At 43.8% G+C, this 21,268-nt stretch overlaps 1 protein-coding gene across 1 annotated transcript in view; it reads left to right on the plus strand.

Moving 5' to 3' along the window:
• SLIT3 (slit guidance ligand 3) overlaps positions 1-21,268 on the plus strand; it is a 598,696-nt gene that overhangs the window by 426,172 nt on the left and 151,256 nt on the right. Inside the window, exon 6 of the mRNA XM_023259788.2 lies at positions 14,860-14,931. Within this exon, the coding sequence (XP_023115556.2) occupies positions 14,860-14,931 (72 nt within the window). The remainder of the gene's footprint in view (positions 1-14,859; positions 14,932-21,268) is intronic.

The raw sequence follows: 21,268 nt of genomic DNA on the forward strand, positions 1-21,268 counted from the left end.
CATTTATGGTTGTCAAAGGGGCTTTTATCTTGAAAAAAATGGTGCTGGTTTTAATTACAATTCTAAATAGCTTCATAACCATCGTGAACCCTGGATTTACATCATCTTTATGACAGCCACGCAATTCCCGCTTTATTGATTTTGTCATTTGCTTCATTACAGTTAATGCAAACCTTTTGTACAGACACAATTCTGGTGCTGCGCTCTTCTTGGAGGGGTTCGCATAGAACATCATGACCGAAGGAGACCCCATCCCTCCACCCCTGCTTCCACTGCAGTGCTGACCAAAGGAAAAATCAGGACGGGAAATAGTTCCAAAGTGGCTATCCATCACAGACAAAGGAAACGTTAGCTCTGATTATCCAACCCTTTCCTCTGATCCGATGGGTTCTGACTTTTCTGTTTTGAAGTCCTGTGAGATGACATCGCTCACTGTGGAAGGACTGTTGGGTTCACCCCACCCCAAGCCACACGTGCCCTCTGTTCAGAGAAGACCTGTAGCAGCGGTGACCGCCTTCCACATTTCACACACGACACTGCTGCACCCAGTCCAGCCAGGGGCAAAGGGGCCGAAGCGTATTGGGATATAAATGTGTTGTGTCCTATGCTGAGCTTAGTCCCAGGGTGTGAGTACCCAAAGAGTGAGTGTGGAACCTAGGTTGGAAAATTGAAACCTTGGCTGGTGAATTTGAAAAGGAATTTTTTAAGGGGGAAAAAAAAATAGAATGAGAGAGCTCAGGGAAATATAAAAAGACACAAGCTTATCCATTTGTATCCATTAGGCACAAGCTTCAGAAAGCCAACAGCAGCTGAGGGAACAAAGAAAGGTCCTGGGCACCCCATAAGTAAGGGAGTTTCTTTGCGGCAATTTGTGGACAAAGGCCAGGACACTATCTAGGTGGAGTTGGGACAGTTGAGAAAACAGCACTTTTGACCTAGGAATGAGCATTTTCCCTTTCAGGTCCAGCTTCAAAGGACCCTGCTTTTCCCAAAGCAAGGGTTGTAAGAGAACTGGCCTTTAGGCGGGATATAAAATAGGGTGAAGTTACCAGAAAGAGCAATGTGAGTCCAAAGATCATTTCAGGAGGGGAGAGGGGTCCCATTTCTAATGTGCTTTAGGGGCAAATCCAGGAAGGTCCTAAACGGCTTGTCTGCCCTGGGACCTCCCAGGGACTTATCAGTGAATCACTCAACTGGAGGGTGTCACCAGGATGGCCTTGTCCTCTTCTGCCTTCACACGCTGTGTTCCCACTTCTACACTTTCACTTTGCCAGTCCCCAATTTCATGGGGGGACTCTAGCCTTAGCTTTCTGAGGTCACTCAGAAAAATTAGTGAAAGCTTTTCAAAAGTTGCCTCTGGGACTAACAGGATGGGGAAAGATGCCGTTTCTGACCAGGAAGAGGAGACGTTTCACAGAGATGAGGTAGAAGGAGCCACAGCAGCCTGATTCCTTATTTCTAACCCCATAAACATGCAAAAGCTTGAGAGAGCAGGTCTTTTTCTAACTAAGAAATGCTACGTGAATCTCAGCCCGTTAGTTAGGCACTGTTGTGGCCTTCTGAGCTCAGTGGGTTTCCCGGGGAGCATTTTGGCAGACGTTAATACCACTTTTTGTTCATTCTTGTATTTTTTTTTCCTAACCTGTTCAGACCTCCAGGGCCCCCGTCCTAACTGCTCCAGGCAGAGGAAACTCATATTTGCATTCTCAACATGCTGCATTAAAAATAAAATCAACTCCTCAGATAGTACCTGTAACAACAAAATGAGAAAATTCTCATGTGAGGACTTCAGGGGCTGGATTAAAATTCTGCAGCCCTGAATATCAGCTCTGGAGGGGTGCACAGAAATCATCTATTTCACAGCTTTGTTTTACTGATAGGGAAATTTTAGCCCAGAGAAGTTAGGCCACGACCCAGCAAGGTCAAAGATCTTTGTCATTTGATTCCCAAGCAACCTTTATTTTTTCCCACTCAACCATACCATCTTAGATAAAACTGTACTGCTGGCAAATGAGTAAAAGAAAATCATTCTTTTTCCTTTTTCCCCCAGCACGGTACTTCTTATCCTCAGTTCTGAAGCCTAAGCCACACTCTCATTTCCCTTTCCTGGAATCAGGGGAGGAATTAGAAGCTGATTTCAGGTTTGACATGACCAAGTGGCAGCAACCACAGTGGAAAACCAGAAACCTTCAATCCTGACGTGGAAGCTTGTTGATAGAACTGGGCCTCACCATGCACCCGGGTGGGAACTGTTTCAGTGGGGTCCCTCTGGCTTCTAGCCCTTTCTGTCCTCTGTTTTTCTGGCCTCTTCCTTCCATTGCAGCTTGTTTGGTTTCATTCAGCTCCCCGAGACCATGTGGCTGCTCCAGAGTCCAAGTTAGAGAGGGAAGAGTAGGGAAAATGAAGAAGACTCCCTATTTCTACCCAGCCTTCATCCTCCTCTCTTTCCCCAGGAGCCTTGCCCATGGGGCTCCCAGAGGCTCCAGCAGAGAAGAACTTCTGGTCAGAAACACTTCTCTTTCTGCGCCAAGGAGAAGATCATGGCCTCCTTGCTAGCCTTCTTAGGGGCACTAAAGAACCAATCTGAGGAATGGGAAGAAGGAAACTCAATGCAGCCTACTGAGTTATCTGTGCTGGGTACCAGTGGAGAAGAGGGTGCAGTGGTGTGGACAATACAAACTAGTGGCTAATCCCACAACATTTTACATTTGACTTGGGAATTGAGCAAATGATCTCTCCCCCTTGCATCGAGTTTACCATCCTCATTCTCTTTGCTTAAACTGTTGTCTTGTTGTTGTTTTTATTTTTTTGTTTTGTTTTGCTGAGTGCAAAGTGACAGGTAGTGTCCCCAAAGCCAGCTAAGAGAGTTTTTAAATTTGCTATAAATAACCCCCAGAAGTAGGTGGATTAAGTCTCCCCATGTTTCTTTCCTTCCTTCTCTTTGTTCTTCAGATGCCAAGATCCTTCTTTCCACGTGAGGTGGAATTGTGTTTGCCTCCTGATGGTACCTAGTATAAGCTCTGGCCCTGGGCTTCCTTGCCTCTGTGATGATGTCGCAGGAAAATTATCCTCACAGTGTGATGCTCTCTTAAAGCTCCTCCCTGCCACAGGAAGAGCAAGCCCCTCTTTGGTGGGGGGTGCAATTCACATAACAGAATTCAGCATTTTAAAGTATACACGATTCAGTGGCATTTAGTACATTCACAATGTTGTGCAGCCATCATTTTTATCTAAACCATTTTCATCCTCCCAAAAGGAAAACCCATACCCATTAAGCAGTTACTCCCCACACCCCTCTTATCCCCAATTCCTGCCACATACCAATCTGTTTTTCTGTTTCTGTAGATTACCTGTTCTGATTATTTCACATAGAGTCACATAATATGTGTGCATTTATGTCTGGCCCTTTCGCTTAGTATACTGTTTTCATACTTCCTCCATGTGTACTGCAGCATGCATCAGGGTCCCATTCTTTTTTTTTATGACTGAATAATATTCCATTGTATGGATATGTCACAATTTGCTTACCTGTTCATCTTCTGATGAACATTTGGGTTGTTTCTGCCTTTTGGTTATTGCAAACTGCACTTCTATGAACATTTTTATACAAGTTTTTGCTTGAACAAGTTTTTAGTTCTTTGGGGCACACACCTAGGAGTAGAATTGCTGGGCCATCAGATAACTCTATGATTAACTTTGGAGGAACTACCAAACTGTTCCAGGCTGCACCATTTTACATTCCCACTATCACCGTGAAAGCCTCCCTGTTTCAACACATCACTTTCTAGCTTTTTGATTCTAGCCATCCTAGTGGGTATAAAGTGGTAGCTTGTTGTAACACCCCCAGGGTTGTGTACCACGTACTTCCTGTGTGCCAGGCACTATGGGGCAGGTGCAGCTGTGAGCAAGACAGACCTTGCCCTGCTCTCCCATTGCCAGTGAGTCCAGGCACTCATTATGCATTAAAAGTAATGGTAATGAAAAAAGAAGCCAGCCTTTTCCTAGAGTATTTCAGTTTGGTGCATTAGCTGGATTGAATGTGGTTATCAGCACTGCCCATGTTGCTGAGTTTTGATGCCCCCTTTTTCAGCAGTTAATTACAGGGACCTTGATGTCCCATTACAGTGAGCTTACAAGACATATTTTAATTGGCTTCTGCTGCCACAAAGACACCTTTGAATGACACCTCACTAATGGCCACTGACCCTGCACATCCCAGTACATGACCTGGTTAGTACTGCTCAGTTGTTTCAGGTTGTACAACTTTAGAAGACAAGCCTGTGTCACCACTGGGGAAGGCCATGTCCAGGAAAGATTGATTAAAATCTGTGCAATTTGCCAGTTGCCTGGAGCAAAGAGAGCCATTTCCTTGAATGTGCCTCAACCTTGCTCAAGAAAGCACTAAGCTGTCCCATCATGGTCAGAGGCCACCTCCCAGGTCCCAATAGGCAGCTTGAAATTATAGCATCTCCTTAAGCTGTAGGTGCCTGCCCGTTATCCTCAGCAACTGGAACCCAAATCAGTCTGCTTCCCCCAGTTAAATGGCGTGGGACTTCCAGGGAATCTAATTGAGAGACACACAGGGGACAGTGAGGGGAAACCATTGAATTACTGCCCTTACATACCATCTTCTGGGTAAGAATGCTTGCAGGCCAATGAAAGTAACTGGATTCCAGTGACATATGCCAAGACCAAACCTTCACTCTTCTCACTAGCCTCTTCCCAACTGAATATAAATGAGTTAAGTCCACATGGTCCTAATACATGCCCCCTACCTTTGCACTTTGGAAGGCAAAGAGAAGGATGGCAATGGAGGGTAAGCCCTGAGTCCCCTGGATCAGGAAGACAGGTTTGACTCTGACTCTCTGATGTATTAGCTGAGTTACCTTGAAGATGCTATATAACCTCTCTGAACTTTGGTTTCCTCGTGTGTTTACAATTAGCCCTACTACTGTGAAATAAGTGCTTTAATGGAAGGATGACCAAAGTGTCAGGAGGTTTGGAGAGAGTTCACTTCGCTGAGTTTGCACAGAAAGGTTTCCCAGAGGATGTAGCCTCTGAGGAGGGCCTTGATGGATGAGAAGGGATTCCCCAAACAGAAGAGGCAGGAAGGACCAGCACGATGAGGCATGGAACCATGCAAGCACTTGGTACACTTGCATATTGCCTGCAGAGTGGGTGGAGTGGTGCCATGCTGAGGAGGTCTGAGCTGTGTACAGAGAAACAGCACCACCTGTATTATTATCATTATGAGCATGGGCAGACCTGGGTTCAAGGCCAAGCTAAGACTGAACTCTCAATGTCTCACTTGCTTTTTCTGTAAAACATGGATCATGATGTTTTGAGACCCAGCAGAGATAAGACATTGAAGATGCCCAGCTCAGTAAATGGTGACTAGGTGCTATGTGCAGTTATGATTGTGCTTGTGTTATTGTTATAACTTGTAGGCCATGAGGAGTCATTAAAGGCTCATGTCCAGATGAAAGAGTGTCAAGATTAAGAAATTATACATCACTGGGTACCTGGCTGGCTCAGTCAGTGGAGCATTGACTCTTGATCTCAAGGTTATGAGTTTGAGCCCCGTGTTGTGTAGAGAATGCTTAAAAATAAAATCTTAAAAAAATTATAGACAGTAGTGTGGCTTTTGGCTATTTTTGGTGCTCAGCAGGTAACTTGACTGAATATTAATTTAAAATGGCCACCAAGGAATGGGGCTCAATTTTGTAATCACTCTCCCTAAAGGTTCTCACCTGTGGGAATTGTAAGTATGGGCCCATGTTGACGACATTCTCCCAGTAAGAGAAAAATTTGTATTTTCTTTCATGTAGGCTTTTGATGGCTTCTCATATTTCAATCTCCTATCAGCTAGAGAAGTACAAAAAAGCATATGAGTCTGAACTGCTGCCCTCAGTCCAGAAAAAAATATATTGAATATCTCAAATAATAGATTCTTTGGTCTGGGACAGAAGAAGAGGGGATAAAGGGATAGGCTCAAAGCACAGAAGGATCTGAATAAGATGAACAGGAACTTTTTCTTAAGAATCTCATAAGAAATTGACCTCAGGCCACGTAACTTCAGACCTGAAGGAGACTTTAGAGATTATATAAGATGAATTCCTGTATTTACTATTATTTATTTCAAAGGAAAGAAAACTAATGCCACAAAGACATTTTCAGAGCACATACATTTCATTACTTTCATACTCAAAACTTCCTTTTGGGCTAAATGTTATTCCCTCCATTTTACAAATGAAGAAACAGACGTGGGAACATGAGTGCTGTTCGTAAACTGGGTGGTTTATAAACAGTCCAAGATCAGGGCGCCAGCAGATTCTGTGTCTGCTGAGGGCCTGCTTCCCAGAGGGCCGGCGGTCTTTTTGCTGTGACATCACGTGGCAGAGGGGGCAAGGAATCTTTTCAGGGCCCTTTTGTAAGGATACTAGTCTCATTCATGAGGGCTCTGCCCCACTTCCTAATAACCACTTTAGAGGAGAGTTTTCAACATATAAATCTTGGGAGGGGGGAAGACACATTCAATCTATAGCATTCTACCCCTGGCCCCCCAAAATGCATATCTTCTCACAAGGAAAATATGTTTCATTCCATCCTAATAGACTCAAACTCATTCCAGCATCAACTTAAAAATCTGAAATCCGAAGTCTCATCTAAATCGAGGCTCAAGGTATAACTCACTTGGAGCGAATTCCTCTCTAGTTAGGAGCCTGGGAAATCAAACATGTGCTTCCAGAATGCAATGGTGGGACAGGCCTAGGACCAACATTCCCATTCCAAAAGGGAACAATAGTAAAGAAGAGAGGAATGACAAGTAGGTCCAGAGCAAGCCCAAAACCTTAAAACTCAATAATAATCTTAGGCTCTGTGCTCTGCCCTTCAGGTCCACTGAGACAGGTGTGAGTCACTTCATTCATCGGCTAGAAATTTATGGGCACCCCAGTCTTCTATTTTATTTAAAAAAAAAAAAGGGTAGCAAATGTTGAGACCCTCCAAAAAGTTACTTCACATGGGTTGGAAATATGAGTAAATTCAGAACATTTTAAAGTTCTACATGAGAGATTCATGTGATTCTCCTAAAGGGAGACAAAGCTCTTTGGAGGTCTGAGCAGGCCATTTCTGTGTTTCCTTGATATGGCCTTGACGGACTGTCAGGGAGAAATCCTGGACCAACCCAGAGTAGAGCTGCTTACATCCTGTATTTGAATGGAACCCAGCATCCCACCTGGGCTCTTATGCCTGAAGCTGTTTCGGTCCAGGAAGAAGTACTCAGCTCTGGCTGCCGTGTGTTGCTCATATTCACATGGCTGGAATAGTTTCTCTAGAGTCCAATGGGAAAATTTCTGAAACCCCTGTGGGGATGAAAAAATTTAAAAACTCCCAACAGTTTATGCTGATTGACTTGAAACCAGAAATAAAAAGCCAGAGATGTGGATGGTAACTTTCAAGCCTGTTAACAAAAGTACTTTTCATCTTTCCAGTTTCTCACTCCCTTTCTCTTCCACCAGGGAGGAACCCCAGATGGTTATCACTCCAGAGTGTAACTAGGGAAACCACAAACCTGCCCCAATTGCTATGGAGACAGCCTTTTTTATTTGTTTGGCCTCTGAGTATTCATGACATCAGCAAGGAGGCCAAGAAAAACACGGGTGCTTCTTACAAAGGCATTTTAATTCCCAGTGAGGAAAATTAAGAATGCACACTAGGACCTCTCAGCAACTTTCAGGGCTCCCACCAACCCCGCTGTGGGTATAGGTGTGTTTGTAAAGGGACAGCCCATTTTACAGGAGATGCAGTGAGGAGCCTTGAGTTGATGTCATTGATGTGCAGAGAATAAATCTGTTTCCGGTGGAGTCAGCCCCAGGGATACAACCGGGGAATGACCACCACAGTTTGCTGGGATGGATGAGTTCCCCAGGACGGGTGTCAGAAGTTTCAGTGCTAAAATGAGAAAGTTCCAGACACACCTTGGCAAGCTGGACATCCTAGGTATAAAAGCACTTTGTTCCTAGTATCACAAGAAAGGGACACAAAAAAAGGACGGATTTGAGATCAACCTCAAAACAGGAGAGCACATTTTGCAACAAACACCAAACTTCCTTGATCCTGTGGTCTACGAGTGGCCACTAAGTGAATGAAACTCTCCTCCACATGAATATAGGGTGTTTTTGTTTGATCTGCTTTTGTTTGGTCGGTTGGTTGTTTTTGTTGTTGTTTTATTTATCTAGAAATGCTAGAAATTGGTTTCAAATGGATACTCGTCCAAATTAAATGAGAGCTCAGCTTCTTCCTAGCAACTATCCTTCATGCTAAATTGGTTTGCAGGGATTTTCCCCCTGCATTTTTCAGCACAAATTCATTTGCCAAATCCCCAACAAACCGGAAACTATGTAAACACAGAAGTGGAGTTATTGATATTTCCCAGTGATGTGTAAAACACCCCTTTATTCTCCAAGGTCTGGCGTGCCTCTTTGGTGCTAATCCATCATCTGTGTTTGCATTATTGCAGAGCTTGGTTTCAGGAGCATGTACTGGAGTGGATGCAGTTATTCTCCTGCTGAGAAGTTGCATGTGTTGAACAGCAATGTGATACATACTTAATAAAAGGTATTATGCTAGGCATGTGGCAAAGTGTGCGTAAGGATGCTTGTTGAAATAGATTCTGCTTCAATTTTTAAGTTAAGTTCTAAGCAGGATGTTCTGATCAGAGAGCTTAATTAACCTAGAATTCTGTCCTTTACAGAGTAAGTGTGGTTGGTTAAAATCTTTGGAATACTAACAATCACTTAATTATCTAAATATATCCGCAAATATGACTGGAGATGGGCACATTAAATTTCAGAGGTCGGCAGTCACTTTACCCATTTTATAATATGCATTTGCATTTATATGCATACAATAAGGAGATATTACATGTAATAATTATGTAAGAAAAATAGACATAAAGTTGTCATCTGTAGACAGGAATCTTTGTGGATACATAAATAATGCATGGATCGGTAAACATATCAATATGCATGTGTTCTTGGGTCTGGTGGACAAGTGTACCAAATGTGCAAAATAATAGATTCACCTCTTTTTGTTCATTTGAGATGTCATTTTAATGTGGAATTACAGTAGCTCCTTAATGATGAGAAGTAGTGACAATTCATTAGCAGACTGTGGCTTAGATCAAGTGTTTGGTTTGCCTACAAAGTGTGGCCAGTACTCAATTATATGGAGTGTATGCTTTCCTTTTGAACATATTTTTTCCCCTTTGCCAGTTAAAATAACCTTGAGCTTTTTTTTTCTTTTGAAGACCCCAGCCAGCAGCAGACAAATTGTTCTTCAGTAATGATTTTTTTTTAGAATCTTAAACTGTCATTAAAAAAAAAACAAAAACAAAAACAAAAAAAAAAACCCTTCTGAAGCGCTACTAGATTTCTTGTTTTCTGCTTAAAGGACAATCGGATAATGAGAAGAAAAGAAACAGCATGTCAGGGCTACTTCATGTTTTGTCTTCTGGCTTGTTTTAAGAAAGCAGGGATTCCCTGGGGGTTTTTTGTTTGTATCTCTCTTTCTTTTTAATAGTTGCAACACTTTGAGTACACTCCCAGTACGTATGCATAGGAACATATATTTTTCATCAAAAATAAATCTGAATTGGTTTTTAGAATCCTCTTATATCTTTTAAGATAGTCAAGATGTAAAAACCGCATGTGTCGCTTCTCCCAAATATTTTCAAAGGATGTCGTACACTTTATTTTGTATCCTAGGCACCTAATACAGTATGAACATCTACGAACACTCAGTTGCTCTTATGGGTTAATTAATTGTTGGATTCTGAGACCATAGGCTTGCTTTGAATTTCTCTTGTGAATTTCATGCGAAGTCCTTCTACTTACTGTGCGCATTTTATGGAGATAGTTTTGCTCGGAAATTAGCAAACCGTTTAATTCCAAAGAGCGCTGAACCTTAGCTACTTCTCCCATTTAACGTGAGGGCTGCAGTGACGGCAGCTGCAGTCCTGGAGCAAACACTGCGGCTGGATTGGGGGCCGGAGCAACAGTGCCCTTAGGCTAAGTTTAACCATCCAAGGGCGGAGATGCTGGGGTCGCCCAGAACATCTGGATGAAAAGGAAACATCTGGATGGATGTGCCTTGGTATGTAGACCTTGTATCTAGATGACTAGTTGAGAATTCTACTTTTCTTCCAGATATCCAAAGCCTGTTTCTGGAGATTTCTGTCTTCGAGGTATTTCTTCCTCATGGGGACTCAAATGCATCAGGGAAATCATGAGATTTTCTTTCTGCCTTTGTTCTTGTTGTAGGATGGTGGTGGTGGTTAGGAGATAGGTACATTGCTCTTAATATTGTAATCAGTTTTTTTAAACCCTTTTTAAAGGATTTAGATCTGCTTCTTTAAGTTTTTGAAGTGCAAAAATATTTCTGTCCTGCCTCAATTGTGAAATTTGAAACTGTGATTGAAAGAGATGAATCGTGATAATGTTATGCTTATGAATGGGAATTCTTACAAAAGCACTATCTCCCTGTCTGCTGTGGGTGAAGATTATTTTAGGTCCTCACTCACGCTGGCTTTCCCTTCTGACTTGTTTATATTCTCAGAGTATAAAAATACAGTAGTCAGAAAGCTCCTCTCAGGGAGTCTGCATTTAGTTCTTGTCAGAGGAGTCCTTTCTAAATGGACTCTGGTATCATTTTAGCACACATTGTTTGCTGAAATCTGAGCTGCCCAGGGAAATTAGAGCAGTTAATTTAATATTGTGAACGTTTTGGGGCTTCCAGGCTTAGTCACAGGCAGAAAAGTGTAAATCAAATTGAGTTTTCTGTATAAAGTAGATGACAATGAAAGTTGCTTCCAAAAACCAGCCCAGCTTTCCCCCATCTGCTGCCTTCCTGCTCCTCATCTTCACGCTGGGCCCACAGAAATTCACGTTATTCCAACCTTCTCCCCAGATGCTCCCTCAGGGGAGGTCTGTGTGGCAGAAAGCTCCCAGTGTGGTCGTAAAGGGAATGCTACCACCATTACCCCCTGTTAATAGGGCCATAGGGCCGCAGCCAGGACTGTGGAGCTCATGGCTTAGCGTCTCCCACCATGTAGTCTGAGCCCAGCCCTGCTGTACTTCAGCACAAGGACTTACCCCTGCAACCACGCGTGACCAGCTGGGAAGTCCCTGGCAGTGTGCTAGGCACCAGGGCAGGCTGTTTTGTATGGTAAAATTGGATTCGGTAACAGTGCAATATATACCTCTTACTGCCATGGGAAAAATAGAGCGCCATCAGGCATCCTAAGACTGCCGAGTTCTCTGTGCTCCCCTTTCTAGAGTTCCTTTTGCACATACAAGCCTCCTGAGTAATGGAGTAGGGAGTGAGCAATGGGCTTTTTGCTTTGTTATTGAGAGGATCTTTGAAGGAGTCCTTTCAAAGCCATGAATTGGACCTTTGACCTGAGAGCTTAGAACACAGTTCAGCAGCCTCCATCAACCCCCAGAAACAAACTGCTAGCTAAGTCAAAGGCTTTGGCCTTAGCTCTGGCAGATTCTCTGTGTGTTTAGTCGTGCTCCACTCCTAACACCTGCAAAGAAATGCTGGGCTTGCATTTATTTTGTACTCCCTACTCCATGCTTCAGGACTAACTTTTGCATGTCTGAGATGTAATTTTGAAAGAAAAAGAACCCTTATCTGAACCAAGCGTGTATTTACTTTGCTTTAGGGGCTAGTTTATTTGCATGAAATACCAGGATTGATTACAGACAATTAATGACCTTTTTATGAACACTCTGATACTTGGTGCCATAAAGATATTATAGCTGGACAGTGAAGTAATTCTCAGGTTTTCGTTTGCTTGACGTGACCCTCCTAGGCCTTGTACCCCTGTAGACTTCCCTGATGAACAATGCAGATGGGGAACGACTGACAACTGAGGCTGGGAGACTGTTTATCTGTGAGTAGAGTGAAAGGACACAATCTTGGTTATAATAAATGTTTTCCAGAAGAGCACACTTCTGCATAAATATTTGAAATTTTGATACATTTCATACATTCTAAACCAGTCTATAAAAATACATGTACAGAGATGCTTCTGATATTAAAGCTCGGTTTTCCCCATTACTAATAAACGAGTAGGTGCCAACTCGTGCCACCCACTGAACCTGTTTAAACATCATGGCACACTGATCATGTGTGACACCTCTCTGCTTTCAGCCTCACAGCGACCAAGCCCCACCTAAGACTCTGTCCCCACTGTGCCAGTACCCTTGGTGGCCAGGCTCCAATGGGACGCTGACTAGTGGGTTTTGATTTTCATCTTTCGCACGTGTCCTTTCCCTCACCCTTTTTAATCTCTTTCCACCACTTAATTCTTTCCCTTCTTTCTTTCTTTTTTTTTTTTTTTTTTGAAGTTTTTTACTTATTTGAGAGAGAGAGAGAGAGCAGGGAGGGGCAGAGAGAGAGGGAGAGAGAATCCCAAGCAGGCTCCCCACCAGCAGCCCTGACTCAGGGCTCAAACTCAGAACCATGAGATCATGACCTGAGACGAAACCAAGAGCTGGGCACTTAACTGACTAAGCAGCCCAGGTGCCCCTCCTTTTTTTTTTTTTTCTAGGAGTTTCTCTTCTCCCCTGCAGATTGCATTCTTTCCATATAACATTCTGTATACTTAGAGCATCCTGTTTGGTTTCTGGTGCTCAAAAAGAAAAGGAATAGAACATACCTGACAGATCCAGCAAATAAATAACATTCTAAAAGCAAGGACCTCTCTCTGAAATGTCTGCCCCAAAGCAGATAGATGCACGACAAACTGCCATCTCTACGACACTCTCCTAGACTTCTCAATGTGATGATTTAGAAACTTTTCTATTTAGGAGGATGCGGCCATTTTTGCCGAATTCAGCATATTTATTGAACAATTTCTTGGAGCCAAAAGCCAACTCCACTGTATTTCTGCTTGGTAAGGTTTGGTGGCCTTGGTATGGGGCGGGGGTTGTTGATTCATCGGCCCTTAAACTGATGATAAATCTAGAAACTGGGCAGCAGTACTAGGCTGCCTTAATAGAACCTTTTCAGGGAATCAGCAGCCTCAGTACTTACGGGAAATCTTTGGAAAGGATATCCAGCAAACTCATGTGAAGAAAAACTCCGGAAGAATTCCGGGTAGCAAGAACACTGAGATTTCGCATGAGTAGGCATCAGCGAGAACTCTGAACACTCGATGTAGAAGTTGCCGACCTAAAGAGTGCTTCTGCTTCATGAGATACCCATTTCCTGTTTATTTTTAAGGCCTAAATGTCTAAGTCTCATATCGTGAGCATTTATTGGGATGATTCCATTCCCTGTAATATCGTGACAGAGCCCATCTGTTGTGACACACGACATCAGTCTAATTGTATGTGTTTCATCCACGTGCACGTACAGAATCCTGTATCTATCTGGTTTCTCGATGAGAAAAGTATTTTAAATCCTCCTTCCTGCTGCAGAATATAAAACCCTCTGTGAGGGTTACCGAGTGTTATCATTGATACATGTTTTGCACGGAGTTGTTGGGATAAATGAGTACAAGTCATAAGTGAAAATGCCAACATCAGGCAATCCCTCCACCTGAGAGGGGCTGATTTTTTCTAAGACAAAAGAAAAAAAAAGTCTATAAGGGAGTTTTCTCAGTACAGCCATACTTCTTTAGGCCATTCCCCCCAAAGACCGTGGTATGTTCTGTACACAAAATGCAATAGACAATCTGGTGCTAATACACATTTTCTATATCCTGTCTTTTAGCAAACAAATTACTGATATATAACATGATATTTGAGTTGGAATGTGGTCTTGACTTACACATCAGATCTATTTTGATTTAGAGATAATGGTGTATATTTGTTATCCTTCAACTAAAATACCTCAATTGCCAACTAGAATGTACATTAGTCAAGACATCCTTTTAAAAGACATTATTTTCATGCTCATAAGATGGAAAGGAAAATTTAAAAAAAGGAATCCTGAAATAGGTGCATTTAATTCTCCCCAATTTAAATTTAAGTGGTACATCTTTAAGGCAATAACAATATTCCTTTTTTCCCCCATCAGGAATGCTTCCATCAATGGATTTCTTTAATGTTGATGGTGGTTGGTGCAGTTTGAGGGAATCTGTATTTAGTCAGAAAATGCTTCAATAGAATGACCTACCAGATGGGCCCCATAACAAAGCACGGAGGCATCAAACCACCACAGACATTTGGTGCTTAGAATAATAAAAAGACTATAAAATTAGATTAGTTGAGTCTAATTTGGAATTGGTATATTCCCCATGCACCCTCGCTGCTCTTGGGCAGATAAAGCCTTGAGATTTAGCACTGTGTCAGAGCAGAAGACTGCAACTTCCAGTAAAGGGAGACGAGGGAGAGGGAGAGAGGGAAAAAAGCATTCTGGGAGGTCGCGGAGGGCAGAGCAGTGACCTCCAATGATTTACAGGCCTTTAGCTTAATGAAATTGTTTCAGTGACATGACGGTAAGAGCTCGTAATGGATTGGATGCCCTAATGTAATGAAATTACTCCCTTCTGCCTAAAAAAAAAAAAAAAAAAAAAAAAAAAAAAAAAAAAAAGCGCAATTAATATTTACTGAGACCTGACAGCCTTTGGTGCGCTCGTCTGTGTAGTTCTCTCAGACAGTCAGAGAGCAGAGACGGAGCAGCGTGGCAGACAAGCTGGCTCTGCGCGAGCTCCTGGCGGGGACGAGCAGAGCCTGCCAGGGGTGGAGGGACAGGCGCTAGGGTGGCCGGGGACGCCCGGCCCGGGCCGCCCGGCTCCTCGGCGCTGCCCCCACTCAGCCTTCATGCCCTCCCCTTGCTTTTCCACAGGCAACTGGACAACAACCACATCAGCTGCATTGAAGATGGAGCCTTCCGAGCGCTGCGCGATTTGGAGATCCTGTGAGTTGATTTTGCGACCGCTGCCTTGTGTGCGTGTGCGTGTGTGTGTTGTCCGTGTGAGGAGGAAAGAGGGGGAGTGTGTGTGCAGGGGGGTCCGTGTGGATGCCTTTCTGTGTCTTCTGCTGCAGTGCTATTAAAATTGGGAACCGGGAGATCCCTCTGGCTCACCTTGGCCAAAGTGTTCGCAGGCAGCAAAGTGTGATTTCTCACCTCCCACAAACTGGGGTTCCTGCTAATTAAGTCTCAATTGAGTCCTTTCTCCCCCGGTGCTCCCGCGGTATTTGTTGCTGGGTGGAACAGATGGGCTGGAATAGCCCCCCAGCGCCTGCCAGAGCATTCAGGGAGAGTGTGTTTGAGTGTGGGCATGGGAAGAGACAGGTTACAGGTCTGGGAGATGAGAGAGGGGTAAGACCAAGGGGTCAGTAGGAATCACCCAGAATCACAAAGGGACCTTGGCACAGGGCAGGGGGCAGGGGGCAGGGGGGAATGCCAAACAGCCTGGTGAAATCTGGTCATTGCCATTGCTCCTGGGATCTCATCTCGGGTTTAAATCCAAACTTTAAGCAGTAACCTTAAAGTGGCAGGGTGGGAGCAAGATGAGAAGAGGTGGAATCCCACCCTATATAGCTTGTCTAGAAAAAAAAAAATTTGTAGGTGCCTTTGTGTGCCCAGATTTTCAAATGGGTCCAACCTGATTTCCGAGGAGTCAGTGGGGATGGGGGGGAGGGTGGAACTCAGCTAGGAATCATCTTGGGGTCATTCAAACTAAAGTTGAATGTGTAAGAAAACATTTTGATTGTTGTCCCCAGAGCGACACTTCTAGCTGTCCCTGATTTGGAAAAGCCCGGAAAGGAAGGCAGTAAAGCCTAGTAGAACTTGTGTCAAGAGATGTGTGCTTCAGTCCCGACTCAGCCCCTAATTAGCTGTGTGACCTTGGGCAAGTCCCTTCTGCACTTGGGATCTCAGTTTTCCCGTTTGGAAAATAGAGGGTTTGTTGCTATATCTTGCAGGCGACTTCCCTTTTCCAAGCTCTGTCACTGCTTGGTTCTAAAAATAATTCTGATGGTACAGTTCTGTCCAGTGAATGATAGGGTAGGATTTGTCGAGCATTCCCCTGAAAATCAAAAATTACATAGTCGCCAGGTTACAGATCTCTGACTTCCAGAAGAATGAATAAATGTCGAACAAATGAATGAGTGAATATGTAAAAACATCCCTTTATACGTGAAGGAAGGTCCTCCTCCTACCTTTCTTTCCACCTGGCCCCTGCAGACAGTAGGCATGGGTTGGAGAAAGCCTCTCCACGTTGTGTGAGAGGAAGGTGATTCCAAGAGGAATCACGGGAAATCAAAGGGGATGCTGATGCTGCAAGGTGCCGGAAATCTGACGAAAGCCGCGAATTCCTGGGACAGAAACGGCAGGACCCACAGCCAGGGGAGGTCAGGTTGTCAGTCCTAAGACGGATGATGGCTTCTCACCCAAACTCTGACCCCGGAACCGGCAACAAATGCAGGTCTGCTAGGGAGAGGGTGCCAGCCCAATTTAGTGACTTAGGACTTCTCTTATCAAGAGGCTGAGGCTGAGAAGGGTAGGCGCAGTTTTCCCAGCCTGCAAAAAAGGCATTTTGGGAAAGGGCTGCTAGGAGAATTTCACCCTTTTCTTGGGAAGGATGAGAAAATTCCTTGGGAAGAGACCAGGAAATGGAAATCACCAGCTGCCATGAAACAGCTGTGATGACCTGACAGCCTGCATGTAGTTCTCTGCACTGGGAGTGGTGATGCCTCGTCTCAATGGGAGACCTGTCTGGGGCAGAGGATAGGGCTGGACAGTCAGATACCGTGGGTTTGGGGTCCTGGGTGCAGTGGGACTCAGGCCAAATGGCTCAACTTCTCTGAGTCTGTTTCCTCAACTTTAAAAAGAGTCAGCTTTTGTACACATAGAAGTGGCTTTCTGAATGCCGTCCCATCCACTCCCCTAACTCTCCATCATGCCCGCACCCCCATCAAACCCCGTCTGGGACAGAACTGAACTGCTCCTCTCTATGCCAGTGCTTTGCTATTTTTAAAACATTGGTATATTATAGCATGTTGGTACACCAGGTTTCTCAAACTTGAAGCTTAAAAGCCTCTGGGGGGGGGGGGTGGGGAGTAGTTCTCCTTCTCTATTATTGCAAAGAGCCCATAGGACCTGATTAGTTTATCTCAATTCCAAACAAAGCCAGATCAATAGCTTTGTTTTAAAGACGCTCTGATTTGGCTTCACATGGCTAAGTACTTAAAATTAATCATAATCATTTATTCCATGGGTTTTTAATTTCCAGCAGAGGCACACGGCTTTGGAACCATCTATCTTAATGGTGAGCCATTCTGAAATTGGCTGGAGCCGACATCTCCATTTAAAGAATCTCCTCTCCCCACCCCCAGACCTTCCAAATCTCATTTGCACATTGACATTTTATAATACTTCTCCATAATCACAACTTAGCCATCATAAAGAACCTTGACAATGAAATAATAAATAGGAACTAAGTGAAGGCATCATATATTAACTTAGTAAGTTTTTGAGAGAGAGAGGTTCAAAACACCTTATCCCCAGAAAACTCATCTTTAAGTATCAAAAGCTTTAAAAGTCTGCAGATTAAGAAGACAAAATAGAGTAACTTCAGGTGTATTTTCTCTCTGACATTAGGCAAAAACAAGGAAAGCCCACGATTATTCCATGCAAAGCTCTCTCAAAATTAACTTAAGGAAACTTTGTGGATGTCAACTAGTGGAAATATTTCACAAGGGATCCCCCTGTTATTTCATCCTTTCTGCGGATGAAAATTGCTGTAAAACTTCTTCCCATCCAGGCTGGGGTTGGTCTCACAGGATACACTGAATGGGAACTTAGGAGGTGAGCCTGGGAGAAACACTGGCAGTAAGAAGAGAGGAATGGGCACAAGGCTGGAAAAGACTGTGACACCTGCTCTCTTGATCCTCATTTTTGGCTCATACCCCTGAGGAAGGTCTAGCAGAGAATATGGTGAACAAAGGAAAAGAGCCACCACCCTTCTCCCCTTTACAGGTAACCAGAAAAGGGGCTAAGGAAAAACAAACAAACAAACAAAAAAACACAGCGTGAGTGAAATTTCTCAAGGCTCCAGTGCCACCAAAGAAGAATCATGGTGCACATGATACTGCCTTTGTAGCATTTGTTGTGCAGTTATCCGTGCCCAACCGTGCTTTTACATACCTTGCCTCTCTGCATCCTCACAACCCTCCATGAAGCTGCCATTGTCATCTCCCTCCTTCTGCAAAGGACCCATCTCATAGAAGTCAAGTAACTGCTTAACTAGTAAGCAGCAGAGCCTGTGTGATTAACCATTCTACCAAGCTGCTTTACTGATCTGTGTGGCCAAGGCCCTTGTGGTGTTGGCTCCCTGAAGCATGGCCAACATGTGACACACAGTGATGTGAACCGGACCCCAGAGCCAGGCTAGGCGAGCTATCAGAGAGTTTGGAGCCTCCCACATGCTTGTGAAATTGTCGTTTTGTTTTTTTTTTTTTTTACCCAGTGAATGGGTCCCCACAAAGTTGAAGGTAAATCAGACTTGCCAGGGAAAGAAAATAATCCCACTTTCTCACCGACTCACATTCTGGTCCCAGGTGTGATTTATTCTCACTTCTGGACATCACCATTTGACTTTGACACTCAGTGGTTTGTTGGCTCCATTCTTCAGACCTTCCCACGATATAGCCCCAGCTTTCTCTATGGCCTTAAGGTCCTTAACTGAGAGTTTCTACGACTCAGACACCTTCTGTTACCCAAATCACTGGCCTTTCATTTCCACCTGTTCTATACATTTGGCGATTCACTTAGTCCGTCTCCTTCTGGTGTGTTTACACTGCCGTCGAATATGCCAAGACTGCATTTCTGACTCTGTGTGGTCAGGAATCATTTGTTGCGGTACCCTGAGCCGTGGGTTTCCCTGACTGTCAGGTTGAGGACAGCCAGGCATTTCGCCAGTAATACCAGTCACCTCCCTGCCCAACATGCCATCCTGGGTCAGAAATCTGTTTAATGAAAAAAAAAAATTAAGCATATGGAAAAATGAAACAAAATGAAAAAACCTACTTAATAAAGTAATTAACTTTTTTCAATAGTACTGTGGGAGAGGAAAAAAGATTTTCAGACATTGTCTCCCGACTTTATGCAGCAAATCAGAAGTTTAGTAGATGTGCTGCCAAAAAATGCCAAACCAAAGATGTCAGGAGCACAGCCTGAAAATGCTCATACATACCAGTGAGTAGCCTGCCCTTGATAAACCCCTGGTACCAGCTAAATTGTATGCAGGTCCAGCACATCTGCAGATAACTAATGTGTGCTGTTTGGAAGGGCTCGCTCCACTTATGTCACTTGCCAGTTTTTGAAATTCAGCGAAATTATTGTAGGCGGGGCCGGGAAGGATCTTAGTTGTCTCCAGAATGACCTTTTATTTTGAGATAAGGCACAGAAAGATTGAGAGCAGGTGAGAGCGAGGACCAGGCCACATAACGTTTGGCCCGGGAACCCCGCTTCCCTTACCCTTGTCCAAGCTCTGGCTAGGACATTTGCCGAGGGAAAACAGCAAGTTAGTGGCAGCAAAGGGTCGACAATCTGGGTCTGCAGACCCCTGATCCTATGTTCTTTTTCCACATTGGACACCTCCATGCAACTAGGCTATTCAGAAAAAAAAAAAAAACCCTCAGTAAGATCAGGGATCCTAAGCACAGCTGTCCTTTCAAAACCATTATTAAGTGTTTGCTGTTATTTAGGAGATTGGGGCTGGGGGGCAAACTCTAGTACATGACAGAATCAAGGAATGATTCTGCTTTCAGCTCTCTTAAAACCAGAGGTTGCAAACTAGATAGATCACAGACTATATTGCAGCCACAGATGAGTTTTTAAAATCCCATTGAGTAGTTTTTCATTGAAATCAGCATTTTGTATTTTAAAATTACAAAATTCTTCATAAAAGTATAGATTCCCAGCTTAGGATTTCTGGCAAGCCAAAAGCATTGGCAACCCTGGGCTGCCAATGTGACAATACAATCAGTTGTGGCTACAGAGCACGTTCCCTCCCTAGATGGGATGTATAGACTCCACCTTCCCATCAACCTCCATTCATTTCAGTTCCCCACCAGCCCAGGTGGCCCGTGCTTTAATCCATCCAAGATGCAAGGACACCCTATGTGCCAGCATGGCACCAAATGCCAGAGACAATAAAGCTTTAGAAGAAGAGTCTCTGGCGGACCAAACACTGTGGGCCAGAGCTTACCAGAATTGTTGAGTGGACATGTACAAGCAGAGCTAAGTGATGTGGAGCCCAGAAGTCCCAAACCGAGCAGGGACACTACAGAAGCAAGCAGGAATCTCTCATTTCTCATCTTCTGGGAAGGTCTTCTCAAAAGTTGAACTAGCTTCCAAATTCTCTTTGACTTTAAAGCAGTGGTCATTGGATTTATGCAATTGATGAGAAATAAGAGATAAACACCCCCCACCCAATTTCATGCTCCCTAGACCCCTTTGTCATCCCATGTACTGAGCTCTTGCTTAGCCCACATTTAGAGAAGAGAGATTCAAGACTTAAAGCAGTGGTGTGTGGAAATTGGCCAGACTTTCAGGGTTGTTTTAGTTCTGCCACATCTGGGCAGGTACGACATGGGACCCCAAGTCCCACTTGTAGACACAGAAGAATAGAGAAGAAAGTCCTTTGCTGGTATAAGAAGAAGGCAGTGACAAGAAACTGGCAATCCTGATACCCATGTCAGGGTGCGCTCACTTCTCTAGCATGGGGTTGTTGTCCTGCATGAAGGGTGCAGGGCATTGGGTGTAAGGACTTTCATAGACACTGTTGGCCCGGTAAAGAAGACTCAGAGCTGTATACAAGTGGAGGTCTATCCTCCACTTCAACTGAGCTTCCTCTGAATGTAGAACTAGATGCTCTGATTAACAAATAATAATTAACAATATATAATACAATGATGTTATAACAATTATTAGTATAGTCACTATAGATATTATAATTACTGTTACGGCCTCTAGTTCTTAGTGTCCGCTATCTTCCAAGTGCTATGAGATTAGGATGCAGCATTTTATGTAAATCCTCACCACAACCTTACAAGGTAGAACCTCTTGATCTTGTTTTTCTCATGAGGAAACTGAGGCTTAGAGAAGCTGCACGGCTTGTCCAGAGTGACACCGGCAAGTACACGGGACTGCTCTTCAAGTAGCAAATCCAGCCCCTGCACTTCCCTGCTCTGCTACAAAAAATTAAAATTAAAAAGTGCATTCTGCAGCACCCATACCAGAGAAA

This window comes from Felis catus, chromosome A1 (assembly GCF_018350175.1).
Source record: "Felis catus isolate Fca126 chromosome A1, F.catus_Fca126_mat1.0, whole genome shotgun sequence".
Classification (NCBI taxonomy): Eukaryota; Metazoa; Chordata; class Mammalia; order Carnivora; family Felidae; genus Felis; species Felis catus.